Genomic DNA, 11,439 nt, shown 5'->3' with positions numbered 1-11,439 from the left:
GGACTGCTAAATAGTATTAAAACTAACGCTAATACGAGTTTTAAGTTAATAAAATTTAAAGAAAATACGATAGCTTATAGTATATAGTTAAAAATCGTACCCGTAGAAGCGTATTATAGTATTAGAAAAGTAAAAAAGGTATATTAGTAGCTAAAAAGGGCGTTTAGGATTATTAAAAAGGAAAATCCCGATTTTATTAACGACGAATATTTCTAAACGGTATTTAAATATTATAATAATATTATAGGACTTAATAGTCTTATACTAACGCTATTAGTATTTAGAGTATACTTAAAAACGACTTTAGCCTTATTATTATTACTAAATATAAGTTAACGAGCCCGAGTAATTAAAAAAGTAATATAAGTACTATATAAAATAAGCGTAAAAAAATAAATTAACGAAGTAATTATTATATATAATAAGCCTAATATAAGGGCTAATTTAGATATACCCCTAAATTCGGATATATAAGTTTAGTACGAAATTATTTAGTAATAAGCTAGGTTATATAAATTAATTTTTATTAACGAGCGTTTTTATATAATTATAAGAGATTATAACTAGTTATTTAAAGTATTAATTATTATAATTAGACTATATTATATAGATCTTATCGAGGTAATTTCTAACTTATAAAAAAAAAAAAGAGCTAGGGGAAACCGTATAATTAATAATAGAAATATAAGAAATTATCCTTAACGAAATCGTCGTAATAATATTAATAAACGATAAGGAAAAAGAAATTATTAAAAAGGTATTAATATTATTAATAAAACGTTATAAAAGACCATAATAGTAAGCTTTAATATAATAATTTATTATTAATAATAAGGTAATTAATACTTTTTATATAATAAAAGAAAAAGCCGATTTTAAGTTAGTAATTAAATTACGTAAAAAAGGTATTATTATAACTATTAAAAAGCTATATAAAGGATTAGATCTTATTAAAATAAATACTCTATATAATCGAGGGGTCTATTAATTTATCTTTTACGACCCTAAGAAATATAAAAGTCTCCGTATATTTAAATCGTAAATAGTATATAAAATTAAAAAAAAAAAATACCTTAATTATATAAGAAATCTAAGTATATAATTTAAGGGTATAGTAATACTAAAAAGGTAACGCTACTTACCTAATTACTTATAGTATAATACTATAGTTAACGATTAATAATAGTACTAATAGTATTACTATAGAAAAAGGGATACGAAATTTAGAGCTATAATATTACTTAGGCCTATACTTAATTAGCTATAGGGCTTATAAAAAAAATCCTAACCTACTTATTAAAAAAAATAGTTAATAAGTACTTAAAAAATACGATTATTAAAGTATTTAAATTACTATATAAGCTCGTAGAATCGGGTACTTATTAATAGGCTATATATTATAATTTTTATATTAATTAATTATTAATAATTATATCTACGTATAACCCGTACTTATTAGTTTCTAAATAAAAAAGCGAATAATTTAGAATCATTAAAATATAAATTAATAATATATTAAGCCTATTTAATATTAACTTTATAAAAAAAAAAGATAAAGAGCTCTAAAAAGCGGGCTTTATAATAAAACTAAAAGAGGTTTTTATAACGAATAACTTATTAATATTTAATAATAAAATTCTTATAATTAAAGGGGAAACCGTCGTTTTTTAATAAAAAGGGTAGAATAAAAAAATTACTCTCGTTAACCCGAACGTAATTAATATTAAAAAGCGATATAAAACTAAGCTTATATAAAGAGTATATATTATAAGTATATATTAGCCTAAGGTAATTTTTAACTATACTAAAATAATATAAGCTATAGAACTAAATAAATAAAATATCGAAGTACTTAATAAGTAGTTTAAATAATAATAAACGAATCTTAATCGAGGCCTCGTTTATTACCTAATTAACTTTATTATTAATAAACTTTATATCTTTATTAATAGGTTATTTACGAATAATAACGACTTTATTTCGTAATTAGGGTATATTATTATCTTAGTTAATAAGAGTATAAGTAAGAGTAAATTTATTATATATAGTAATATAGTCTACTACTTATTAATTAAAAATAAGTAAGTAATAAGAAGTATTTTAGTATTAGAAGTTTATAATATAATTAATAGTATTAACCTTACTTATACGATTTTAATAACGCTAAGGAGAATTATTAATTAACTTAATTTTTTACTAATTTTAATAGTCGTTTATATTAATTCTTATTCGCTATATAAATACCTCGTTAAATTAAGAATAATAATAAAAAAGAGGTTTATAATTAATATTATAGCTTTTAAGTAATTATATAAAAAACGTAAAATTTTTAAAATACGTTAAATTAATAAAGACGATAACTTTATTAACACTTTTATAAAAATAGTACTTAATAAGAGGTTAAAATAATTTATAAGTAATAAAAAAATTAAAATACGAATAGAGGGATAGGTTATATAAAAAAAGTAAAAAAAAGGGGAAAAAAAAAACGACTTAATAAACGGGCCCGAGGTTAAATTATACTTCTAATTATAATAAATAAATTAATAAAAAAAAAAGTTAATATTAAATTAGAAATTTAATTTAACTATAGTATATAGCTAATTATATAAGGGCTAATTAGGGGGCCTTATTTATAATTATCATAGCTAGTTTAACTTATAGTTAGAACCTCTTTTTTATACTTACGTAAAAATTTATATAGTTTAATTAATCTCTTTGTTAACCTACGGTTCGAACTAGCTACCTTATAATAGGGATACTAACATATTATAACAGATTATTAAGCGACTCTCCTGTCCCACCACGTCTACAAGGTTAAGACTAATGGAAGTTTGGGACCCGTCCATAAGATGATTAACATTTCCCTCGCATCTCAATCTTGAGTCAGATTTGTCTGCCCGAGCAACAAGACCGAACACTTGTAGGAACTGAAATGTAAAAGTTCCAAAGACACGTTCTCGATTCAAATCACACCAACCATCACCAAGAAAATCAACGTGGCTTGAAAGCACAATGGCAGCAGTATCACACGCATCCAGATCTTTGGGCATTGTCTTTGCCCACGGGGGCTTCCACCTCCCCGCTTGTTTTGACCTCGCCAAAGCTCGGCTCGAGAAGGCCGGGTTTTCTCCAGTTGTTGCTGTCCGCCATCCCAGTGTTGGGACCGATCCCAAGATCACCGTTGACGACGATGCCCGGAACATTCAATCCGAACTTGCCCCCTACCTGGAACAGGGCAAAGAGTTCCTTGCGTTGGCACATTCATATGGCGGAAGCCCCTTGACCATCGCAGCCAAAGGCCACTCGGTCAAGGAAAGAGCAGCCCAGGGTCTCAAGGGCGGCATCCGAGCCATCGTTTTCGTTACAGCCAACATGCCCCCCAAGGCTGGCGCCAGCGCACTGAGCGTGCTGCCCCCTGGCTTGGATATTGTCGATATCGCCGATGGTCTGGTGATGGCAAACGCCAAGGCCAAGGCCGCGTTCTACGGCCCTGACATGGACGACAAGTTGGCCGATGAGTGCATGGCGACATTGTTGCCGCAGTCGCAAGAGGCTCTCTTGGGTTCGGCGTCTGTCGGTTCGGAGGAATTAACGGTTCCCGTTTACTACATCCTTTGCGAGAAAGACCAGACAATATCTCCAGCCACACAAGAGCAAATCATCTCGACAATTCCGACGCTTAAGAGAGTTCTGAGAAATCCTGGTGGACATTCGGCCTTTATTACTGAAGTGGAAAAGTTTGTTGAGCAGATCAACGAGATTGCGGATGAGGTGGAGAAAGATCTTTAAAGGTTGTACTTTCAGTTAAATATCCTTTCGGCAATACCATCCGTGGCTTAAGAATGGATATTCCCAGGGGTCTGGCATCCGTTTGAAGAGTAGCAATCATAACACATGCCTCCTTTCAACTATCGCAGTCCATTTGAGGCGTCTTCAGGGCGTATGCACAAACATATATGGGCCTTTCGCACGAAGACTGACTTGCGATGACGACCAACGTCGAGCAATCACACACTAACACTACGTGCAGGCCGATTCTCAAGGTTGAAGCACTAGATTTTACACAAATAAAAGGCTCGCGAAATCAGCCCTTATTAAGCGGTCTCCACGATCTGCTCGAATAACTCGTCAGAGTCAGGTCCGACGGGAGTAGCCGCTTCCAGCGTCCGATGACAGTCTTCAGGCGTGTATATCAACGTCTGATTGATGTACACTTTGGCCTGTTTTGCCAGCTCCCCCGTAAGCCATACTTTTCTTTCCCAACCGCCCGTAATGACAGCTCCCCATGCGCCAAGATCAAGACAATAGTTATAGCATCCCTGTTTGTACTCGAAGAGGGGAACTCCCAGGATGTCTGCGGCGGCATTGTATCCCGAAACACGGCCAAGCTGAAGAGTGTGCTGGCAGGACATCAACGCATAGTGCTCATCTCTGTCAGAGACAGCACAAGCAGCATCTCCAGTGGCAAAGACGTGCTCTGATGATGTAACACGCAGGCAGCAGTAGACCTGAAGGCGCGATAGCTTATCCTTGGGCCCAGGGATCTTCTGCGTCAAAGGCGTTGCCCGCACTCCCGCGGTCTAAATGGTCGTCATCGTCTCGATTATCTCGCTAGAAGCGAGCTGAGAACCCCTGGGTCGACCGTTGTAATAGGCGAGGCGAGTCTGAGTTCTATGCCAAGCTCTTCTAGTGCTTGGGTGATGACAGGTCGAGGGCCTGGTCCCAGCTCTGGACCAAGCACTCCCGCCGCCTCCACCAAGATAACTCGCGGACTCTGGATTGAACTCAGACGTCTGGGCAATTATATCGCTAGCTCAATTCCAGTGAAACCAGCGCCGCATACGACGACAGTGTCGCGAGCAGTGGTTGATGGATAGCTTCCAAGGCGGTCGAGATGCACTTCGAGTTTGACGGCGCCTTCCAACGAATCAACATCATGCGCATGCTGGTTAAGTCTAGATATTCGCTTTGGCCGAACAACCGAGCTTCCAGCTGCAAGAATGAGACGGTCATATGAGGCAAGATTCTCTGTGCCTGCGCTGGACCTATAAGAAACTGTGTGGGAGTGGACATCGATATCAACGATGCTGCCATGGATGAACTCGATGCCGGGTGCCTTGAATGGTGGTTCGAGATCCTGGCTCAGCTTGACGAATCCTCTTCGTACAGTCGTGGTCGCATGACAAGACATGGCTGTGGAGCTATGACAGTGACTTTGAATGCTTCGGTCTGGCTGTGGGACGTTGATGAGACGTTTGGCAGCAAGGGCACTCCAGACACCTGCGAACCCGGTCCCAATGATGACAATCCTGCCGGGCATATTTGTATGAGTAACTGCTAGAAATTGAGACTTGCAGTGGACGGTTGAATTGCCAAGATAGTAACTGTCATGCGAGTGAGATTGTATGGGTTAAGTATATGTACTTGTTCAATCTCAAACCTGTCGCAGTCCGCAGATTCTTAGTACCTATGCACTGCTGCCAGCGTCAAGCTTCACGAATACCTCCTGTTCAATGCTAGAAACGGTTACTTACTATGGATATCCCTGTTCCCGCGTGCTTGTACTAACACATTATTTTCCCATCTCCTCTCAGTGGGTTCCTGTTGCGCCGTCGCTGACTTCTATCACGCTAATCTGCTTAGCTCCACGGCTTTGTCGCGAACGTGGCGGCCGGCTTACATCGGGTAACCTATTGACTTACAACGGGTCCCCGAATACCGGAGTCCTCGCAGCCGTCAAAACGGCTGGCGGACATCCGTACTTCGTCCTAACTTCAACTTCACAGGCCCGCTGACACATCCACCGATGACCGTCCCCGTCGCACCCGCTCATTCGAACGGCGCAGCATCTCGCTCCTCGCTAGCCTGTCTGCCGTGCCGCTCGAGACACTTGAAGTGCGACGGAAAACGACCTCATTGCGATAGATGTGCTACCGCCGCGAAGGACTGCCAATATGCCCCATCACGCCGGGGCGGCTTGGATCGTGTAGCGCTTGCTGAACGAAGAAAGCGCCTTGCCGTCGCAAATAGTGTCGGCAATAGCAGTTCCGAGTTACCAACGAGTCTCCCATCGCAGCAATCAACAGATCCACAGATATTCGGCCAAGACTCTCTTGCTGAGCTGAACCTTGACTCAAGTATTTTCGATGATGTTAGTCTCGAGAATCAAATCCCTACATCGGCTCCGCCCGCGAACTCGACTATACGACCAGATGATCTCGAGAACGACGCACTTATAAACGCATATTACACTAATTTCCACAAATTCCACCCGTTTCTCCTACCGCAGGAGCACTTTACGAGATTTCGTCAAGATCCTAACTGGATAGAACGACTCAGACCACTCATAAGCACTATGCATCTTGTAGGACACATTTACGCTACCAGAAAATGGTCTTCAGAGCTTCAAGATGACGTCGAAAGTCGACTTTCTGAGCCGGCGCCGAACGACCCGGTCATTGTGCAATGCCGGCTACTCTACTCCATAGCCCTGTTCTGGTACAGCCACAAGACCGAGGCCAAGCATCAGATGGACCTCGCAGTCCGTTTAGTCCTCGACCTGCAAATGTTCCAGAAGGAATTCGCAGCAACTCATGGAGCCGAGTCTCCTGTGTTGATGGAATGCTGGAGGCGGACGTGGTGGATGCTGTACATCATCGATGCTTACTACGCTGGGACTCTCGGGACAATGAACTTCGCAGTCGTGGAGGTAGACTCCAGCGTAGAACTACCCTGCACGGAGTCAGAGTATGAATCTGGGGTAATTGCTATTCCTGCCCAAAGAATTTCAGGGGTCATTCGCACTGAACTCACAAATCAAAGGATATTCCGGAACCGCAGACTCTCGAAGAGTTCGACCTCCGCGAGTTTGCTTCGGAGGATACGTCCTACTCTTCCTTTGCATACCTCATCGGCGCTGTAAAGTGCACTGCCCTGGCAATATCTACGACACCGAAATTGGTTGCCAGAGAGGACTCTATGCGTATGATTGAAGAAGCAGACTCAATCATCGACGGCTGGTCATTACTGCTGCCAGAAGATCGTCGCCATATCATGTCCAAGACTGGAGAGATTGATGAGCTAATGTTCCAAGCTCATCTTTTAATTAACGTGTAAGGTGAAGTATTCAATCTCTTGTAGAGCATGTCTCAGCTGACACTCGTCCGATGCATCAGAGCAACCATCGGTCTACATCGACCTCTATCAGACCTGAGATTCAATACCGTAGAGGACATCTCTAGCTGTGCAAGGGAGCCTCCTCAAGAAAATCCCGAGACGGAGCTTGTCAATGTGCACACCGTCAGAGTTCTTCGGGCGGTGCAAGCACAGGTGAGACTATTGGCGTTACCAACTGAACGATTCCATCACACTCCATTCACCACCTGTATGGTAAGTGAAGGTACATTGGCGCTGCTATCGGCCTGCAGTTTTCTGCTCAAGGGAAAAGAGCTCGCTGTCGCGCGAGACCAGATCCGGATGACGATTGGTTGCCTCAAGACTTTGGGGAAAGTGTGGCCCAGAACAGCCAAGAACGTACGGGAGATCCAGACGATTGCTCAGCATGTACTTGGTTTCAAACCCAGGCTGAAAGGGGAGAGGACTGTCACAGATACTGCCGGAAGCCTTGCCGTGACTGATAAAGGCGATGCGGGGAATTCGAATTCCCAGACCAATATGTCAAGCAGCGAGAGTGAGGTGTTCGCCTCGCTGGGTACCATGGATGATGTTTGCGGCTGGTATAACATGGAGGGTTCGCAGCTTTCACATTGGGTGCAAAATGACATTTAGTTACGTTTAGAATGACCTCAATGAGGGCAGTGTCAAAAGGAAACTTCGCTAGAGGATTTCCATGCCAAACTTAGTGGGAGTCCTTGACCGAGAAATTAACGAAAGCATTGGGTGTCCACGTCGCACAGCTAATTGTGTAGGGTGATACTGGGCACTCTTGAAATTGGATCTTCCATAATGCTGCTAAGTAACAAGATTCCAGTGTATGTATATCTACTAAAACTCAACGACGACTTTATGACCTCTACCCCTCTGTTGGGCACACTCCCAAGCTTGCTTCGCCTTTGTAAAAGGGAATGACTTCACCGCCAGAGCTTTCAAGGCACCCGCTTCAACCATCTCAGATGCCCTACACAACCTCTCAGCATTGGGAGATACAATAAAGTACTTGTGTCGAACTCCAGGTCGCGCAAATGACTCTTCCGGTACGGTGTCTCCGAATGCCCAAGGAGGCGGTGGATCAGCAACAGTTATGATCATCCCGTCCACCGCCACGGCCTTCCATACATCGCTCAGGATACTCCCGCCAACTGTGTCTATGATGACATCCACACCACCGGCTGTGGAGGTCCAGTCTGGGTCATTGTAGTCCAAGACTTCGGCACCTAGCTGCTTCAAGTTCTCGTGATGTCGCGGTGAAGCCAGCGCAATGACACGAGCGCCGCTAAGCTGGGTAACCAACTGAACCGCAAGGACGCCAACGGCACCAGAGGCCCCGGTGACTAGGACAGTCATATCTGTAGTAATCTTCCCATGGTCGACGACAGCCTCCCATGCCGTTAATACTGGAATCGGAAGTGCTGCGGCCTCAACATAAGAGATGCGAGTCGATTTCGGAGCAACCTCGTCTGGCAAGCATGTAACGTATTCAGCTTGGCATTGCCCACGGTCTGCTGATGTGAATGCATAGACATCTTGGCCGATGGAAAGGTTTCCGGTGTAATCTGGGCCGAGTTCGGCGATAGTTCCTGATAGCTCGTGGCCGGGGATCCGGGATGCGGTTTCGTACAGCTCGGGCCAGCCGAGTTCATCGCCGGTGACCCCAGCAGCGTGCACCCGGACCAGGATCTCGGCGCCAGTAAGCGTGGGCCTTGGCATATCCGTATTGAGAGTGATTTTGGGAGACTTTTTGTCGCTCATGATCTGGACTGCTTTCATCTTATTCGTCATTGCGCTTCCAGAGCTGGGGTTGTTGTGAGGCGAGTGAAGTGTCGCTGATGAAGGGAGGAACGAGAGGCAGGTGCGTTACGTGTGAATTGCTTTTCCGTGCTACAGAAAAGCACTTGTTATATAGCGTAAGGTAGCTTGTGCGATTGTTTTCACCTGCGAATTCGGGTACGATTCTGCTTGCTTTATCTCTTCGGCATTCGCTGATGCTCCCCCCGGGAACCCGTTCGGGCGGGAACTCGTTGACGGCGCTGGCGGGTACCCGCAAGTACGTACCACCCGCCCCGGGTATCCGTGAACTCGGGTATCCACTTCCCTGACGGCGGCGACCTGGGTCGGGCTTCTGCAAAATGGAAGAATGGGATGAGTTAGCGGGAACTTCACTCATTGTGTCCGGCGCTCGTGACCAATTTATTTAATAAGAGTATTTTCAAACCAATCTAGTTGTTGTCACTTGAGTCGCACGATCAAGAGAAAGAAATTCAACACTGTAAATAAATCATCCTACAAATCGAATCGAAGAGACCGACAGCTAGGTCAGTCAAACGATACAAAGACCTTTTACATGTGTTAATACTGATGAACTCAAGCATGGCTCGACCCCGCGAAACAGTCAAGATCCTATATGACTACAAACTAGCAAACGCTGAGGGAAAATCCATAGTTGGCCTCGAAGTAACCTACCCACCCAACGGTGCCACTCCTCCCCACCGACATGCAGGCGCCACTGTTGTGGTCCATGTCATCGAGGGCAAGCTTCTCAGTGGCATGAACGGGAATCCGCCCAAGGTATACGAGGTGGGGGAAAGCTTCATGGAGCTGCCCGGCTGTCATCACACGGTGGGAGAAAATCCTAGCAGCGAGAATCGTGCAGTGCTTGTTGCAGTCTTCATCGTGAATACTGAGGTCTTGAAGTCGGGTTACGACGGGCTTACGGTGCTGGACGAAGGGTATTGAAGTACGGTCTGGCAAGGCATAAATATCACATACAGGCTCTGATTGGGGTACTACTTCATGGCAAACCTTCCGAGAGGCATCGCTGTGCGCGGCGACAATTACGTTTCGGTGGTCATGAAACGTGAATATTAGGGGGAATAGTATACAGACCGGTGCGGATCGTAAACGCTGCAATAACTGTATCTCAAACAGCCCAGTAAATCTCAACCTTGACGCTCTCCACGTAGTTGGCCCAGCCACCGAACCTCGCCTTGCCCCATACCGTGACCACATCTCCCAGCTTCAAATTGCGCACGAACTTTCCAGTCCCTGTGCCCTTGCCCCGACCTATCTCAGCTAGCCGGTCGGCCTCGGGCGACTCCGGGTGGATGTCGTCGGTCCAAGACCATACCACCTCATGGTCCATAAAGTCCCTGTTGGCAGTCTTGTTGGTTTGTATTTTGAGGTTCTCAAGCGGGTGCATAGCATGGGAGTAGGCAAGCTTCCCGTCGGCGGTCGCTAGGACGGGGGGATATATCGACTGAAGGCCGCAGGTGCACAGGTTCGTTTCGCTGATGACGGGTGCCTCTTCGGACTCGCTATCCGAGCTTTCCGCTGCTATCTTGCAGGATCCATCGCCTGTTCGTTAGTGCTTAGCAGGGTTTTGTTCCATGAGCAGAAGGATAGCTTACAGGTACGCTCCTTGTCGAACTTCTCCAAGCCAGCCTCGAACCAGGACCAAGATCCTCGGTAGGACCCACGATCACCGTGTCCACCACCCCAACCTTGATCTTTACTCCGCAACTTGAAGACGATCTTCCGCACCGGGTGGGTCAGAGTGGGCGGCGCCTTCATGGACCCCGTAAAGTATTCTCTCGGGGCTTCGGAGACGATCTCGGTGGGGCTTGAGGTGGGTTCGAGGAGCGTCAGGTTACGGAGCGGCTCCGTAACGGGGGACCCATCGCCCGACTTGGGCGGCAGCGGCGCGGTCTTGAATGCCGGGCCGACCTTTTTGAAGTCGAGAAATCCGATGGGGGGACACCGCAGGATGAACTTGTTCTCGTCTCCGGTGGTGCCTACTACACGGAGGGCATCGCGGAGGGGAGTTACTGCGTGGTAGATGCTGGCTTCGGAATGCGGCCAGTATTCGGCCTGGTCGATGATGAGGTCTAGAATTTCGGGAGGGAAGTTGAAGGCCTTTTCGAGCATGACGCGGACAACGATGACATCGACGTGCGAGGGCTTGTAATTCCCGGGCTCCTGCGGGCTTGGCCCTGAGTGGTCGTCTCGGGTGTCTGATTGCATGATGCCGACGGCTCTAGCGATGATGGCACTGGCTGCTACTGTTGCAAAGGTTCCGGCGTATTGTTGGAATTGGGAGAAGAAAGACATGTACGGATACACAGGAGGGATATCTGGGGAACTCAGAAAGAGGAATGGTGGGAAGAGGGGTAAGAAGATGTGAAGGCGCCGGTTTCGTAGGGATCTTGTGGTTGTGGTACCTAAGTACGTGGGAAGGCGACGTCAGCTCATGGCAACTCCAAA

General features: G+C 44.6%; 6 protein-coding genes across 6 annotated transcripts; 3 read left to right on the top strand and 3 right to left on the bottom strand.

The window, feature by feature from the left end:
* Positions 1–3,015: 3,015 nt before the first annotated feature.
* On the top strand, positions 3,016–3,792 carry CTAM01_13477 (uncharacterized protein; the record flags this gene model as incomplete). Its single annotated transcript, XM_060529480.1, has 1 exon — positions 3,016–3,792. The coding sequence occupies one exon, from the start codon at positions 3,016–3,018 to the stop codon at positions 3,790–3,792; it is 777 nt and encodes a 258-aa protein (XP_060375971.1).
* A 305-nt stretch (positions 3,793–4,097) lies between these two features.
* CTAM01_13476 (uncharacterized protein) lies at positions 4,098–5,194 on the bottom strand (the record flags this gene model as incomplete). The annotated part of the gene is made up of 3 exons (XM_060529479.1): positions 4,098–4,583; positions 4,634–4,777; positions 4,847–5,194. 3 exons carry the CDS (start codon positions 5,192–5,194, stop codon positions 4,098–4,100), a joined length of 978 nt encoding a protein of 325 aa, XP_060375970.1.
* Positions 5,195–5,809: 615 nt separating this feature from the next.
* CTAM01_13475 (uncharacterized protein) lies at positions 5,810–7,791 on the top strand (the record flags this gene model as incomplete). The annotated part of the gene is made up of 3 exons (XM_060529478.1): positions 5,810–6,763; positions 6,844–7,115; positions 7,179–7,791. 3 exons carry the CDS (start codon positions 5,810–5,812, stop codon positions 7,789–7,791), a joined length of 1,839 nt encoding a protein of 612 aa, XP_060375969.1.
* Positions 7,792–8,007: 216 nt separating this feature from the next.
* On the bottom strand, positions 8,008–8,961 carry CTAM01_13474 (zinc-binding dehydrogenase; the record flags this gene model as incomplete). Its single annotated transcript, XM_060529477.1, has 1 exon — positions 8,008–8,961. The coding sequence occupies one exon, from the start codon at positions 8,959–8,961 to the stop codon at positions 8,008–8,010; it is 954 nt and encodes a 317-aa protein (XP_060375968.1).
* Positions 8,962–9,549: 588 nt separating this feature from the next.
* CTAM01_13473 (uncharacterized protein) lies at positions 9,550–9,915 on the top strand (the record flags this gene model as incomplete). Its single annotated transcript, XM_060529476.1, has 1 exon — positions 9,550–9,915. The coding sequence occupies one exon, from the start codon at positions 9,550–9,552 to the stop codon at positions 9,913–9,915; it is 366 nt and encodes a 121-aa protein (XP_060375967.1).
* Positions 9,916–10,099: 184 nt separating this feature from the next.
* Positions 10,100–11,286, bottom strand: CTAM01_13472 (uncharacterized protein; the record flags this gene model as incomplete). Its single annotated transcript, XM_060529475.1, has 2 exons — positions 10,100–10,533; positions 10,587–11,286. The coding sequence occupies 2 exons, from the start codon at positions 11,284–11,286 to the stop codon at positions 10,100–10,102; spliced, it is 1,134 nt and encodes a 377-aa protein (XP_060375966.1).
* Between the last annotated feature and the right edge of the window lie 153 nt (positions 11,287–11,439).

The sequence above is a fragment of the Colletotrichum tamarilloi genome (genome assembly GCF_030869305.1).
Source record: "Colletotrichum tamarilloi strain Tom-12 chromosome Unknown Scaffold_96.1, whole genome shotgun sequence".
Taxonomy (NCBI): Eukaryota; Fungi; Ascomycota; class Sordariomycetes; order Glomerellales; family Glomerellaceae; genus Colletotrichum; species Colletotrichum tamarilloi.
This window is presented reverse-complemented; position numbering and strand designations above follow the sequence as displayed.